At 40.4% G+C, this 16,317-nt stretch overlaps 1 protein-coding gene and 1 pseudogene across 1 annotated transcript in view; both read right to left on the bottom strand.

Annotated features, from left to right (window-relative positions):
- LMAN1 (lectin, mannose binding 1) overlaps positions 1-16,317 on the bottom strand; it is a 33,957-nt gene that overhangs the window by 14,134 nt on the left and 3,506 nt on the right. The window contains exons 3-11 of the mRNA XM_077777599.1: positions 15,947-16,101; positions 15,754-15,861; positions 14,507-14,568; positions 13,293-13,392; positions 9,200-9,323; positions 7,257-7,315; positions 6,457-6,589; positions 4,626-4,819; positions 4,440-4,510 (exon numbers count right to left, since the gene is read on the bottom strand). Of these exons, the coding sequence (XP_077633725.1) occupies positions 4,440-4,510; positions 4,626-4,819; positions 6,457-6,589; positions 7,257-7,315; positions 9,200-9,323; positions 13,293-13,392; positions 14,507-14,568; positions 15,754-15,861; positions 15,947-16,101 (1,006 nt within the window). The remainder of the gene's footprint in view (positions 1-4,439; positions 4,511-4,625; positions 4,820-6,456; positions 6,590-7,256; positions 7,316-9,199; positions 9,324-13,292; positions 13,393-14,506; positions 14,569-15,753; positions 15,862-15,946; positions 16,102-16,317) is intronic.
- Positions 10,802-10,931, bottom strand: LOC144242758 (U4 spliceosomal RNA; annotated as a pseudogene).

The following is a 16,317-nucleotide window of genomic DNA, read 5'->3' as shown; positions in this document are numbered from 1 at the left end:
AAAAAAAAAAAAAAAAAAAAAAAAAAAAAGGCCTAGAAGCAATGACAACCCAGTAGCAATAAGCACTAGACTGTCTATATAATACACACTATGTCCCATTAAAAGACAAGGGATCCAAGGGCTCCTGGGTAGCTCAGTCAGTTAAGCATCCAACTCTTGATTTCAGCTCAGGTCATGATCTCACAGTTTGTGAGTTCAAGCCCTGACAGTGCAGAGCCTGCTTGGGATGCTCTCTCCGCCCCTCCCCTGCTCATGTGAGCATTTTCTTTCTCTAGATAAACTTTTAAAAAGACAAGGGATCCAAAGAAAAATGCCTTTTGTCACATGTGGGATGGAAATGTACAAGAGAAATCTGGAAAGTCTTTTTTATTTATTTTTTTAAAGTAGGCTCCATGCCCAATGGGAGGCTTGAGCCCATGACCCTGAGATCAAGAGTCACAAGCTCTACGGACAGAGCCAGCCAGGTGCTCTGAAACGTGGAAAGTCTTACATCTTAAAGAAAAGAAGCTATCAAAGACTACTGAGTTCTGGGGTTATGTCAAAAGGACACAGGAGCTAACTGGGGTTGCTAGTGACCAAAGATGAGACCCTTTGAATATCAATTGTAAAGACTAATGAATCATAATGGCAAAATATGTTAAAATCCAGGAGTTGAAAAGAAAAAAAAAAAAAAACCACTGCTCACGACCTCATAATTTAGCCCAGCAGGTTGCCAGGGCGCCAACTCATGATTTTGAAAAATGGTAAGGAAAAAAGAGTGACGTACTTATTCTGCTTTTCTTGGAGTATTTCAGGATAACAAACAAGTGATGGGAGAAATCCTTTTAACCAGACTGGGAACCTGAGGAGACAGTGCCACCTTCCAATGACCTCTAAGGAAATGAGGGATTTAGGCTCCAGACACCACTGCCACTAAAATGCGGCGAAGCTGATGAGGGGAATGCATGATGAAGGGCTCAGGCTGACAACAACCAGCTGTTAATAACTGTTGAGCCTGGGGGCATGGGGATACGACGGAAGGCTTTTATGCTCAACTTCTCTGTGTGTTTGAAAATTTCTAACGTGAAAATAACAAATGGCAAGGCTTTCCAGAATGCTAGAAATAGCACTTCAGAGTAAGAAGATAAGGAAACTAGTTCCGACTGTTTCCATATTGTGACCTCCTATCATTCAGGGCCTTTTTTTTCTTTTTCTGTAAATTGAAGGGGGCTGTACTGCATGCTTCTGCTCAAAAAAATCTGTAATTCTCTCAAAGGATATGAAACTCCCTAATGACACAGCTCACCCTTTCCATAAGATGCTAGTATTTCTTGTCTCTTTACATTTTTTTTCCTGAAGCTTAATCCAGAAGGAAAGAAACTGTAGAGGATAAATTTAGAAACTCAAGTTCAGGTTTTACACTAACTTATGGTATGCATGCCATTTGTTGTCAACTGGTGAGTGAGAGTTTACAAGGGTTGCTAACTGCCCTAAATATGTCCTTCACGGATAATACTGACTACTAGGATTTACTGACCACTAACTGAATCTTCAGATGTTCAAGTACTACTGTTAAGGGAAACAAGCAAAGCACAAAAGGGTATCTAGAATATGCTACCATTCACATAAGAAAGAAGGGGAGCTAAGAAAATACACACGTGCAGAAGAAATACAGGACGAACAAACTAGAAACTAATGGGACAGGTTACCAACAGGTTCCCAATCTGGTGGGTGGGAAAAGGCTGGAAAGAAGGGGACAGGTGGGAATGGGGTGACAGTGGTGAAGAGGGAGTGATACTTCAGTGAACACATACCTTTCTACTCTTAGAACCTCACAGAACATAGTATTTACATACCCTTCATATACCCAAAATACACACAATGAAAATCAACCAGGATGTGGGAAGAATACAAACACTAACAAAGAAATCTAACTATATGCTAACTGCGTATCGTAACCACACTGAAGAGAGTGGGGCAGAGGAGAATTGAACTCAGTAACTGTCTGGAAAATAGGGTCTGCATTACAAACGTAAGGCTAGAGGCAAAAGGAACTTTACATAAATCCATCAGTAAATGTTTCTCTCAGTGACAGAAGTTAACAGTTTGAAACCATTTTATGCATACATTATGTGCACACTAAAATAAGTAAATACGTCAGAGATAAGAAGAACCAGGTTTCTCCAGCTTGGAGAAAGGATTTTCAAATAAGGAAAGGACGAGGTAAAAATCAACTCTGTCCTATTCAGTCCAGCCTGGTCCAACAAGAATCCAAAGTGTGTGGATAATCTCAGGGTTTTCTTTTAAATACAAATGTAGAGTGATAGGTACAAAAATAAAGATACACGTAGCATGTGGATTATTAAACATTCACATAATCCGCAGCTCTGTCCACTGAGATGGCCCAGAAGCAGTAGCAGCACAGAGGTAATAAGCACACCTAGTGCCCAGATCTAGGGTTTCTGAATACCTTTCTCCAATAAAAGGAACCAGGGCTCATTGAAGAAGTGGTGGATTCTAGAGCTGGGACAGAGAAAACACAAGATGAGCCTGAAACACAGTATAGCTTACCAGAAAGTAAAGAAATGCTTTTAAAAAAAGGATAGGGCTTGTTGAAAGAACACAGAAGTCAACCTGAAGGAGTTCTGAGTTATCAAAGTTGAACAATTTGAGCAACAAATAATGCTAGTATTGGATCATAATCCACAGAATGTCCATGAGTCCATCTGGTATAAATAATTGATTGAATAAATAAATGGAGGAGAATAGAGAGCTGGTCCTTACAGAATTCCCAAAAATACATGGGAAGGAATGGTGAAAACAGGAAAACAATTAGCATTTAGGAGACATCTCATTCTTGTTTCAGGCAAGACATCAATGGATGCTACAACTAGCAAGTAAAAGTTTAAACTAAAACAGGATATTACATATTTACATTGTCTCAAAGTATCTTTTCCAAAATATAAGTAATCACCAAGGGAAAAATAGTAACTTGAAAGTGGAGAAAGCAAGAAATAACCACCAGAACCAAGTGATCACAGCCAACAGCAACAGCAATAAGACACACCAACTTCACGAACATGATACGATGTTGTATTCTTCTCAAAACTGCAGAACCACCATCCAATCATGAGTAAACACCAGACAAACCCAAACTGAGAGACAGTAGACCAAATAAATAACTGCTGAATGCAGAAACTGGTCATGAAAGACACGGGAAGGTGAACTACTTCAGACTGCAGAAGTCTCAAGAGAAATAACTAAATGCAATGTGCGTTGCTGGGTAGGACCCTGGACCAGAAAAAAAAAAAAAAAAAAAAGCATTCATGGAGAATGGGCGAAATTTGAATAAAATCATTATTTTAGTTAACAGTGCTGTACCAATGCTAATTTCTTGGTTCAGACAACTGTGCTATGGTTATGTAAGGTGTAAACATCAGGGGAAGGTGGGTGAAGGATATATGGAAATACTATTTTTGCAATGTTCAAAGTCTAAAATTATATCAAAATAAAGACTTTTAAAAATAACGTTACATGATCCAATCTATTTCTAAAAGACTTTAACTATTCATTTAGGGTGATAAATATTCTAGTCATGAGTTCGCAACTTAAAGATTTTTCTTAAATGCCTAATCGTACAAGGGAATGAAGTACAAATTTGCAGTTTTAAATTGGGTTGTCTTTAATCTCTAGCTGTAGATATTATCACCTCCTGTTTAACCCAATACTGTTTAATTTTCAGGCACTAAAGAACTCACCTCAACATTCTTGTTTGTCAAGGGCTGTATTCGCTGGGGGAGTGCTCTAAAGGGCTAGCTTATGGAACGGAACATTTCGGCTATTTCTAGGCATCAAAAGCTATTAATTACCTGCATAAGTGAATACTTTTTAGAAACTTATCAAAGTTCTCCAGACACAATACCTCCACTCTGCCCCAACTCTGCGTCCAGTCACTCTTAGGGTCCAAGATGTAATGAAAGAGATATGGTCACATATAGCATGCTTCCTTCCAAATGGCTTTATTCCATCAAAAAGTTACTGCGTCAGGTATGCCTGCACTGTAGCCCTACGATGCTATACATGTTTACTCTTCTAATACCTTTCTGTAGAACTTTTATATATTACATATATTCTTTTTATTTTAGAAATGTATGAATAGCCCTGGCTGTCAAGGAGCTGTGACAAACATATTTTCTTACAAGACGCTAAAGCATTTTTCCTTTTCTGGCTTAGAACAATTTGACAATTTAGGGGTGCTGGTAGTTTTTAAATATCGAAGTTCCTGTACTTTACATTCCCCTATTTATAAAATGAATCAAGGAAAAAACAATTTAGAACACGAATCTTATCCTCATGCAGAATCCTTACAATAATAATGCGCTTGCATATATACAGAACAATGTTATGAATTTTGGATAAATTTATCACTTAACACTCAGGCATTGCTTTTGTGGACTTACTTCACTTCATTTACTTGTCTCAGAATCTCTTGCTGAGAGTTCACCACAGTATCCAGCTCTTGCTGAGTGATCTGGAGGGGAAACAAAAGAATCCGATTCTGTACAAACATACTGCACAGCAGCCTTTCGTTTTTACTTCTCCATCAGAGGCTGCCTAGGGCCCATACATGTATCTGGAAAGCTTACCTGTCCATGCTGTCCTGGGATTCCGACTCCTCTTTTAGAGATCTCCTCCGTCAAGGAAGAGACATATCGTCTCTGTTCATCAAGAATCATATCTAACTGTCGGTTCAGCTGTTTGATCTCAAGATGGATACGATTCTGTCCTTCAAAGATTTGTCTCAGCTCACGATCTCCTACACTCTCAAATATTTCATCTGCTGAAATGGAAATGGCAAATTAAAAATATTATTAAACTCACCAACACATATAGTTTTTGAAATACCGTACCTAAAGTATCAATATATAGTAAAATTAGGGGCGCCTGGGTAGTTCAGTTGGTTGAGCGTCCGACTCATGATTTAGGCTCAGGCATTGCATGATCCCAGCGTCGTGGGATTAAGCCCCATGTCAGGCTCTGCGCGGAGCATGGAGGCTGAGATTCTCTCTCTCTACCCGTCTCCCTTACTCTCATCTCTCTCTCTAAAATAAATAATAGTAATAAAAAAATATATAAAATTAGGACATCACCACTGTGTTCTACTCCAGTGGCATGACCTCCCCAACAGTAAACCTACAGATCATCAATTCAATCATGACAAAATTACTATTTGTTTTTTGCCATCTCTGCTGGTTGAATACTTACTATAAATTAGTTCTGAATTTTTTTTTCCACCTAAAAGTAAATCTTTCAAATATACTGTATAATTCTACATAACGAAAGGGTAAAACTAATCTATGTTACTAGGAACTAGAACAGCGATGGCCTCTGTGGAGTGGGGGCTGGCTTGAGAGAGGCATGAGCAAACATCTCAGGGAGATAAAAATATTCTATGTGCTGATTTGAGTGTCGGTTACGTGTGTATGCATATTTGTCGAATTTCATCACACTACACTCTTAAAATCTGTGTATTAAATTTATTTTTAAATTACTTACATAATAAATTAAAAAATGGAGTTGAGAACAGTGGATTTTCCTTTTATACCTGACTATGCTGAAAATAAGATTTTTTCATTCGAACACTTTTTACAAAAGGACATACTCACAAACCACAGGTGATATTTAAAACAAATCCAAGAAAAGAATTAAATTTATCTTTCATTTTTAGCTGCATGAAGTCTGATTCACATCATTGATCATTTAGAGAATCACATACTACCTGGGGTACAAAAGCTAGCTGTGAGCTTTATTATACAGCTTTGATCATCCGTGCTGGTGGGAACAATCCAAATAAAAATTAGCAGATAATATAAAGCCATGCTATTTGGACTTGTCATGTTTAATTTTGGACAGCTAGCACACTTAAGTTCTTACTTACGCTGGCTTAGACTAATTGTTTTAAAATTTGCAAAATTCAAGGTCCAGAGTTCTGTCGAGCAGTAAAAGGGAAGGAGAGCCAGGGAATCACTTCACTTTACTTCCGCAAGCCTCCTGACATTTTTCCCGTAGTATTTCTGTAATAAGGTAACGTGTGCCACTCAAAAAGGAAAGGCATAAACCTTAGATGATTTCATTCCATAAATATTTACTGAGTCTCAACAACTAGCTCAGCAATGGGGCTTTTTTTTTTTTTTTTTTTAGGTTTAGGGGGCAGAGCAGTAAACACACAAACAGAATCCCTGTGCTCACAGAGCCTGCCCTCCGGTGGATGGGCACCCCCGGCATCTCACTGCGCGCTGTCCTAAGCCACACTCTCCTACTGGGGGAGGAGCATCAACCTCCACGCCTTGTGACGGCACATCTACTCGTATGCTGCCCCCGGAAACTACTGGGACGTGCGAGGCGAGAGCTGGACGATGAGATGGATGCAGGCGCCACCAGCTCCATGCAGTCTGAGCACAGCCTCCTCCGACTCACCAGGATGCCCCTGAAGGTCCGGGTGGCCCTTCTGGAATTCCTCCTTTTTTTTATCCAATTCTTGTTGAAAGTGCTCAAATTCCTCTTGATACTTTTCTTTTTCTTTTTCTGAAATTTCTTTATCTGGTGTAGGCTTTTTTGGAATTCAGAATCATTAAAAAAAATTAAAAGGGTAAGAAAATAATAAACCTCAATATACTTTTCTCCCCTTCATTTTAACTAACCCACCACTAGTTGAAAGGTTCACATAAAAATGCCATTTTCTTATTTATATCATAGCCAAATGACTCTCGCTATGAAAACTCACAACAGAACAATAACGCTGGGCACTACCATTTACTGTGTGCCTGCTAGCAGTGCACGGTCTGATTTAATGCTCACAACAGCAGAAATGTCTCCGTTTAACCAGGAGGAAACGGGGTGGTAATGGAAGTTGAATAATGTTTATAAGGTCATACAGCGATAACAGGCAGGAACAAGACCCAAACCTAAGCTGGGCTTCCCAAGTTTTCACCTACAAGGAGCTACCGACAAAGCAAAAATAAACTTTTTGAAAAGATTATACTGGGGTGCCTGGGTGGCTCAGTTGGTTAAGCGTCTGACTTCGGCTCAGGTCATGATCTCACAGTTCGTGGGTTGGAGCCCCGTGTCGGGCCTGTGCTGACAGGTCAGAGCCTGGAGCCTGCTTCAGATTCTGTGTGTCCCCGTCTCTCTAACCCTCCCCTGATCATGCTGTCTCTCTCTATCTTTCTCAGAAAAAAAAAAAAAAAAAAAGAATACATTGAAAAGATTATACTTACCGGCTCTTTCCCCGGCTCGGTCAATTGGAAAGTCAGAAAAGAAAGGACATCATGGTCATCTACAAATTAAAAGAAAACAAAAACAAAACTGAAAAAGTTCCATAATAGATTATTTTTATGATTGTGAAATTACTGTAGAGAGATCTGTTGCTTTAAAAATAATTTATATGAAAAATAACAAATATTCGCTCTAATCTAGTAAAGGGAATGATGCTCTATGAGCTTCGAGATAAAAATTCACCAAAAACATTTACATCAGAAATAAACTAAAATTCACGTTCTTTTATTCTAAACCAGAACATCTAACACTGCTTAATAAATAACACATGTTTAATACAAGGAGATATGGGTGCCTGGGTGGCTCAGTCGGTTAAAGTGTCCAACTTCAGCTCAGACCATGATCTCATGGTTCGTGAGTTCGGGCCCTGCATTGAGCTCTGTGCTGACAGCCTGGAGCCTGCAGCCTGCTTGGGATTCTGTGTCTCCTTCTCTCTCTGCCTCTCCTATACTCAGACTCTGCCTCTTTCTCTCAAAAATAAAAATAAACATTAAAAAAATAAAATAAGGGGATAAAGGATAATAATAAATAAGGGATAAGGGAATGAACAAACAAACGAAAGGTCAAAACAAGCCCAAACTCTTAAAACTGGCACCAAGATGCTCCCATATTTTCCCACAAAACTCCTTCATGGGCTGTGCCCCAGCCAAATGATACAAAATTCTGTCCTTCATGTAATCCCATACCTGTCTCTGAACCTTTCTTTATAGTACTTACCACTTCGTGTCTTACTTTCTTGTTATGAACTTGACATTGCTTTGTCCTGGCCTGCTGGGATAGCCCTGACTTATCCCTGTTGTCCTGGTATTACTATAATAGCATCTTTTAATCTCAGAGCTTTCCAATTTAGAGAATATCATCATTCTATCTAAATATCATTCATACTTGTTTCCCTCACATGGCAGATATTAACAATTTTACTTTATCTAAAATCATATTTTAAAAATCAAATCAATTTCAGGCTGTTTAAGCTGAAAATGGGGACTTAGCAGATCATACCTCATAACGCTGACCTAAATTACTAATCCTGGCTAGGATACCAGTCACGTCCACAAAGTAAGAGCAATTAATTTCAACTGGCAATCTCTATGCTTTCTGCCAGTATTATGGAGATGGAGTTAGGCAGCCAGATTAAAGAGAACATTATAACACTACGGTTAAGTTATGTAACTTTGGGAGAGGCTGTACCGTGTGATACAGCACTGGACCCGCAAGTCAGAAATCCAAACCAGGCCTTGCCTGGGTCTGGCCATTACCGGCCATGTAATATTTATAACATCCTTTAAGCTAAGCTTTGGCAAACTTAACTAAAAATAGGGTAGATATAATCTATCCGCTCTCTCCTCCCTGTGATGAGGAAAGAACAATCACATACTTGAAAATAATAAAAAGTTAACAATGTACCATGTGAACCCAAGATGGTACTGACGTCCAATAAGAAGTTCATTTGTCACCGAATGTAGGGGAAACAACAGTAAAAATGGTAAATGTATCTTGTTGACACTTGAGTCCCCAATATTTCCTCAGGCTACCAAATTCACTTAAATATGCTGAGACAGCTTTCAGGATCCTAAACCACTTGGCAATGACCCCTTTACAGCCCTGACTTTGAGTACATCTCCTTCAGTATGCAGCAGCACCCAAGCGGATGGGCCATGCACGTAACTGGATGCAGCCCAGGCAGCCATGCGCTTCCAGCACAGGAGTGGAAAGAGTGGCACATCCAAGAAGCCAAGATACCAGAGGACAGGCCCCGTGGTCCATGGAAAGGTCACAGCCAGTCTTAAAAGGCAGACAGTAAACAAGTCTACATGTCTCGACAACACACTATCCCCAAGGGCACTCAATTCGCAAACTTTTAACATTAAATGACGGCAAGATTTACCTGCGAGCCCTCCAGTTGCAGCAGATATTCCAAAATGTCCTTGAGGAGGGATAACCATATTTTCCACTTTGGCACAAAATTCATAATCATTTTTATCTGGTGTGAAGCCATTGTTGATCATTACCTAAAAAGAGACTATAGCTGTAGCTTTCATAACAGGCACTGTAAGATGAATTTCAAATAGCCAATTTATGACTAACTGATCTTTATATTTGGTCTAAGAGCCCACTGTCAAAAAGGTATCAGTTTTCTCTCATTATTAAAAAGGGTAAAAAAAAAAAAATTAAAAAGGGTAATCCCCTGTCCATTAACCAACCTTACTTATTTGGTTTCATCATACAAGGTACTTCACTTTAAATATTTTAACCCTACTATGTGTCAAAGGCTTAAAGAGAACTTGTCGGTAACATTCCACGAAAATCTTTCTAAAATCAAAGACTTCGGGAACCATGACTACTTTCTTTGAATGGTTTGTACAGAAGAGGGATCAGACTTATTCTGAACCCCCAGGGACAGCCAAAACGAACAGGATGAATTTACAATTTCTACTACAGCTGACTGAGAATTAAATAGATTAACTTAGCAAGTCGTGAGCTTCTCTTCATTAAATTGGGGCAGGGGATGTGGCTGGACAGTCGTAAGTCAGCAGAGAGACAAGTGACAGAAGCCGTATTAACAAAAAGGCCAGGCATAAAACGGAAATACTGAAAGGAGGCCTCAGTTTCTATTCGGCAGAATGTATTTTTAAAAGTTTATTTATTTTTGAAAGAGAAAGAGAGAGAATGAATGAAAGTGGGGGAGGGGCGGGGTGTGGAGACAATCCCAAGCAGGCTCCATGCTGTCAGCACAGAGCCCAGCGTGGGGCTTGAACCCACAGACAGTGAGACCATGACCTGAGCCGAAATCAAGAGCTGGATGCTTAACCAACTGAGTCACTCAGGTGTCCCTGTGCAGAATGTATTTTGGAAGTAATAACCCAAAATGTCTTAAAAAAGAATCTTGGAATCCCAAGAAAGCAAAGAACCCAGGAGACACACAGATACTGATCTGATCCCAATCAAGCAGTGGCCAAGCCTTTCACTCCCAGCAACCCAACGTCAGAGGGGCTGAGAGTGGAGGGAGGAGGCAGAGGGATGCAGCGATCTTTCAGTAAGAAAGGCAGACAGTCGTCAATACAAAGGGCAAGTCCTGTATCATATAGAGTGGAACCATGTGAACGCCTACCAGTTTTTTAGAACCACCTGCCGTTTAGTTGACTGATACTTATATTCTGTTCCCTCTGATCAGTATGCTCCTATTTCAGTTTCCACCATTTACAAACAGTTCTCCTCTACAGTTTTTTAAATCGGAATCAAGAATCAGGTAAGACATTTGTCTTTGAGAGATAAAAAACAAAAGGTGTTAAGTTAATCACATTCTAATTCTAACCCTATATATGTTCGACTGTTTGGTATTTTTTCCTTAAACCTCAACAAACTGAAAATCCAACAGGAGTCTCTACTGTCTAGTACTATTTCTTTAAAAAAAAGAGAGAGAGAGAGAATAATATATTCACTGTACTAGAAGTCTGGAAGAACGATGGGTCCAGGACTATACAGGTACCATATGTATGCTTTCTTCATTTACAGTTTCAGCCCACTGTTAACTACACTAGCAGTATTTAGTTTTCAATTAGCAGTAATCGCGCCTCAGATAAACCTCACTGGCTACGATCCTGCCACAGTGCAAAGCTGCACTGGCTGTGTTTAAAAATCACTTGTTGTGACTATGTTCTTCTTCTAATAGTGTTTCTTACTCCCCTTACTCTGTTTTCCCATCTGAAGTTCAAACAACTGGGCCAAGATAAATGTGTAAGTACCAATTCAACAAACATCTCTTGAGTTACTACAATGAGCACGATATTAGGGACTATACAGGATACAGGATATAATGTCTGTACTTGACAAGTTTACAACCATACTGATGAGAAAAACATACGAACCAGAGTTAACTGGTAATTCAAGGCAACATATTTCAAAGGCCAAACATGCACTAGAGAAAAAAACCCAGAGTTTTGGAGACAAAGGTCATTATCTCTCTGCCAATAATGGAACAGGGATCTGACCTAGCCTGTTCAAGACTGAGCAGGACTCTGCCACAGAGAGAGAAGTGGGGAGCACATTACAGGAAGAGATAAGAGACTGAGCAAACATAAAGGCTAGAACCGTTCAGTCAGTCATGTGTCTTGGCAAGTCTCTCTTGAACGTATTTTTCGCAGCACTAGCTCTACAGACATTCGCAGATGTGAGGTGAAAAGGCAATTCTGAGGCACGTAGAGTTTAATAAAAGTTTATTTCAAGACTTCCTAGAATCTTTAATGTGCTAACATGCACAGCCGTGCCCGATCTCTTCTGAACGTGAACCCTCCTGGGAGGACACTTTGGGTACTGTCGATGGGTTCGGTGCACTGTGTTGTGTAGGCAGCCCCCCCACCCCCCGGGGCAATCTGTGAACTAAAGTGTGTGCCTGCCCTCCCTGTGGTTGGTGGTTGGGTTCTGCCACATGAAGGTGACACAGCTTACTGATGACCCTAATGAAACTGTAACGGGTGTGTAACAGTTATAGTGGCACTCAGGTCCAAGTCCATAATGACAGACCGGGCACCTCAACTACTCTGAGATCTCTAAATTGGTTTGGAATTTAAGACTGAGCCAATACAAAGTTCTCTAAAGAACAGCCTGTGCAAGCCTAGCTCATGAAAGAGCAAAATTTGGGAGAGAGCAAAGTTTAAACAGGATTTTTTTTATTTACAAGTATTATATAACCAGGTATTGATAAACCTTTATCAAGCAAAGTTCACAATACTAGTAATCGTGGAACTGCTAACTAGATATACGCACTTAAGAGGTACCCTGGACTCAACGTGTCTACAGTTGAATGCTCACCACCACTCTGTCTTCACTCCTCACTCAAACACAAACAAATGCTTAGTTGCACAACTGGCCAGAAACCCAAGAACTAGCTTTGACTCCGCAGCTGTGCACAGCCTCCCCCCACCCAAGCAAACCAGTATTAAGTCCTGCAGTCTCTCCCTCCTAATCACTTCCCTCTCTTCCTTCCTCTCCCTTGGTTCACACCACAGGTGGAGTTAGATGGAGTCTTACAGCTTAGGGAGCGCTCTGTTCAAATCACCCAGCTGTGCTACTTACGGCGTAGGACACGAAGCTACTTAACATTTCCATATTCAATCTCCCCGCGTACAAGACGGGGATGCCCACCCCACAGGGCTGCTGGAAAATAAGTGAGAAACTGTGAAGTACCGAGCACAGGGAGTGGCCCTTTAAGAGCTGGAGTTTCCTTCCACAGACACCGCTGTAAGAACACAGCTGCCTAAGTCATCTTCCCAAACTGCAAATCTGATTTCACTTTCCTGCTCAGAACTTTAAACAGTTCCTAACAGGATAAACTACCTGAGGCCCGCAAGGGGCCTGGCTACCACCACCATTTCAACCCCACTTCCCACGGTCTCCTCTATCCTCCAGCCAAACTACATGCCTTTCCCAAATCTTTCAAGAGTCCCTATGCCCGCTTTCTCTGCCTGGCATATGCACCCCATTTAGGAAATTTCTACTTCCCTTTTCGGGTGCGGCTCAACTCTGAGAAACTGTTCCTGACCCTCCCGGCTCACACCTGGCAGTCTGGAAGATTCTAACCCCTTGATTACTTAAGGGTATGCGTGTTGCAGCACGAATCACATAGCGTCGCAATGTTACATAAGTGTCTCCACTCCACGGGACTACAGGCTCTTCGGAGAATATGGCCTTTATCTTCCTCATTTTTGTATCTTGCTGGCTGGCATATATATGTATACACTGTGTGGGACATAGTAAGGAGGATGTTTAAACACATACTGACTAACTGCAAACCCACGGGCAAGGCTGTACAACACGTCACCACTCACACCAAGCTTTGCAGCCGCTTCTGCTCTCTCACAGTAATGCTCAGTGTGTAAACAATATCCAAATTCACAGGCCTTTAATTTCTACCAAAGATTCAAAATGAAAAGTCACGTGAGAATAATGTCCATTTGATCATCTCTAAGCGCGTTACTTACTGTCAGTGTTTTCTGGTAGTAGATAATCTTTGCCCGGACGGGATAGGGTTTATTACGAAAGTCCCTCTGGCAACTTGCTAAAGCTTGACTGGCACCATCGCTACGGTATGAAGAAAGGGAAAACAAATGAAAAACATAACAGAGCTTCCCAGTATTTAAAAACTCACTATTTAAAATGATCGCTGTCCCGAAAGATAAAGTTACATCAAGTTTTGGCAGAGTCCTGGGATATCTGAAGTTATTTACTCAGAAGACGCAAAGTTAAGGCACAAGTTTTTTCCTGTGATTCCTGTCAGAACTGTGGACAACATCAGAAGCCAGTGTTTCCAAGTGCTGACATCAAGCGGAAAGTCACCCCTTCCTATGTGACACTAGAGCCATAGTCCTGTACAGCACAATCTAATACACATAGAGCTTTTAAAACTGCCAATTCCCAGATTCCCCTCGGAGTGACCTGAAGCAGACTCCCAAGGAGTGGCCTGGGCACCCTCTACTTTAAATCGCTCCACAGGGGGTCATGATGAGCCAGGAGGGTTAGAAATCACTAAGGTAGGACACAGTAAAAGAAGTGCAGGTAAGTAATTTTTCTTATCGTTTACAGACTGGCTCACAGGTCATCCTTCCCACAACAAACATGCAAAAATAAAAAATGTCCATACATAATTCACACACAGTGTAAACATACTAAACACTTACAAGTTTTGTAGCCTACTAAGAATCTTTAAATACAGCAACACAAAAGATGAATGAGGTGGCACTGGCTACCTTATGGCTTGGCCATTCGTCCAGTCAAGACTCTGAACTTTACTTTTTAAAGATAAAGCTGAAAGAAACATGACTAACTGCATTACTGAGAACTAGGAATATTTTATAAACCTTTCAATGTATTATATAACTTTAGATTGAATAAAACAACACATTTTTTTTTGTTTGAAATCTGAGGTGGTCCATAGAATGAACTTTAAAACAGAGGCAAATTAAAATAAGATCTTTCCACCAAGTTACAAAATATATCAAGAAAAAGAATAATCTTATCTCATCCGGAAAATGCTCAGTCTACTGCCATAGCACCCAAAACGCACCCGATCTCGGAAGCTAAGCAGGGTCAGGCCTGGTTCGTACTTGGATGGAAAATGTTCAGATTTGAACAGTATATTTTCCAAAGTTTTCAAAAAGGAGCTGAAATCAAATTAAGATATAAAGCACACACTTACTTTTGATGGTCATAATGGATTTGTCCATTGTTGCCTATGATCACTATAGCAGGATTATTTTTCTAAAAATAAAAAGAACACATTTGTTTTAAAGTCCTTCGGTCAAAGAATTCTAGATTATTCTAGAAGTACTATAAGGCCTCTTACATTTCTAAAATTCTAGGACTCAGAATGGTAAAATAACTAATAGAAAAGACTTCTCCTTATTTAGAAAAAAAATGAGTAAACTCTTCTAATCATTCAAAAAAGGTCTCTTAACACCTCAATAAAGACTGATGATGTGCCCTGTGTGAATAAATCACCTACAACACAGATGTGAGGAGCCACTGTGAGCGTGGGACAACTGCGACCCAGGGGGGTTACTAACTAGGGGACTAACACGCCTCAGTGTTCAGGAAGTTATTATTAAAGTTCTCCTTTAGGGGCGCCTGGGTGGCTTAGTCGGTTAAGCGTCCGCGNTCATGATCTCGCGGTTCGTGGGTTCGGTCCCCGCGTCGGGCTCTGTGCTGACTGCCAGCTCGGAGCCTGGAGCCCGTTTCAGTCTGTGACTCTCTCTCTCTCTGACCCTCCCCTGCTCACGCTGTCTCTCTCTCTCTCTCTCTCCTAGAAATAAATAAAATATTAAAAAATAAATAAATAAATAAAATAAAGTTCTCCTTTAAAGTGTTAATAAGGACTTCTGACAATCAGCAGAGAAACTACCAGCTGAAACAAAGATCATGAATCTTAAGGCCGCTAACACACAAGTGAATGTTTCCAATTCACAAGTACATTTGGTTCTGTTTCAGGCCCTCCTAAAGACAGCACTGGAAAAACTGATCAAAAAGTGACTGAAGTAGGAAAAAGTATTACTATGTGAGCTAGCAGTAGTAACGCACATGGACATTTTCGTGAAAACAAACTGTAACAGTCTTCTAAACACTACTGGTTTCACGGCCTATACCTCAATGATACATGCTTATCCGTCAGCATTACTGAGCACATACAGGGGGCCGGGGAGGGAGGTCACTGCGAAGTTCTCAGAGTCAGAGCTCCATTATGACCTCTAGTTGGTGTACAACAAATCATGAGCTCACAGCTTTACATTTCTAAACTCCTGGCTCTATAAAGACTAATCATCATGATTTAAACTATAATTTAGAGATTTCTCTACTACTAACCTGACAAAAGTCTTAAATAAACTAATTTCTCACAGCCTTTGTTAGCAAGTACACTCACGTAGCTAACCGTCCTGACAACAAGCATACCTTCCCATCGTTGTCAAAAGAATCGAAAAATATTCCAACACCGTTCCACATATCAGCTGATCCAAACACAGGCCCCTCCAAGCCTTGATTTTCTGTGTACCAAACTGCCTGTAGATATAAATAACAGGAGGCATTTAGAGGCTAGTGGCAAATGCGTTGATACACATTTTCTAAGTTAAAGAAATTCTCATACCAGGCCGTCAGCTCCAATTCGACCTCTTCCAGTCACGCGAAATGTCACCTCAACTTCCCAGTTTTCAAAGGCCGCTTTTGTCTTTGTCCACACTGACCCTCTCTGGCTTTTTAAAGACGGCGCTATTCGAATTTGATCTGAACTCGGAATAGCATCTAAAACAAAAATCAGGGAAGAAAAGCTTTAAGTTATAATTAGGTCGAACTCAATGAACCATCACCGAACTGTTCCATATACCTATCAAGATCTGATTTTAACTCAGTAACCTGCACAAAAATTTTGTTAGGAAAAAAATTACACGTTGATACTTTCAACTTTAAAATTTTAGAGGCTTCTAACAGTTCCCCTGCCATCTTTTGAACAGTGAAATA

The sequence above is a fragment of the Crocuta crocuta genome, unplaced genomic scaffold (genome assembly GCF_008692635.1).
Source record: "Crocuta crocuta isolate KB4526 unplaced genomic scaffold, BGI_CrCroc_1.0 scaffold36, whole genome shotgun sequence".
Classification (NCBI taxonomy): Eukaryota; Metazoa; Chordata; class Mammalia; order Carnivora; family Hyaenidae; genus Crocuta; species Crocuta crocuta.
The sequence above is the reverse complement of the archived record's forward strand: the minus strand, read 5'-3'. Positions and strand labels throughout refer to the sequence as shown.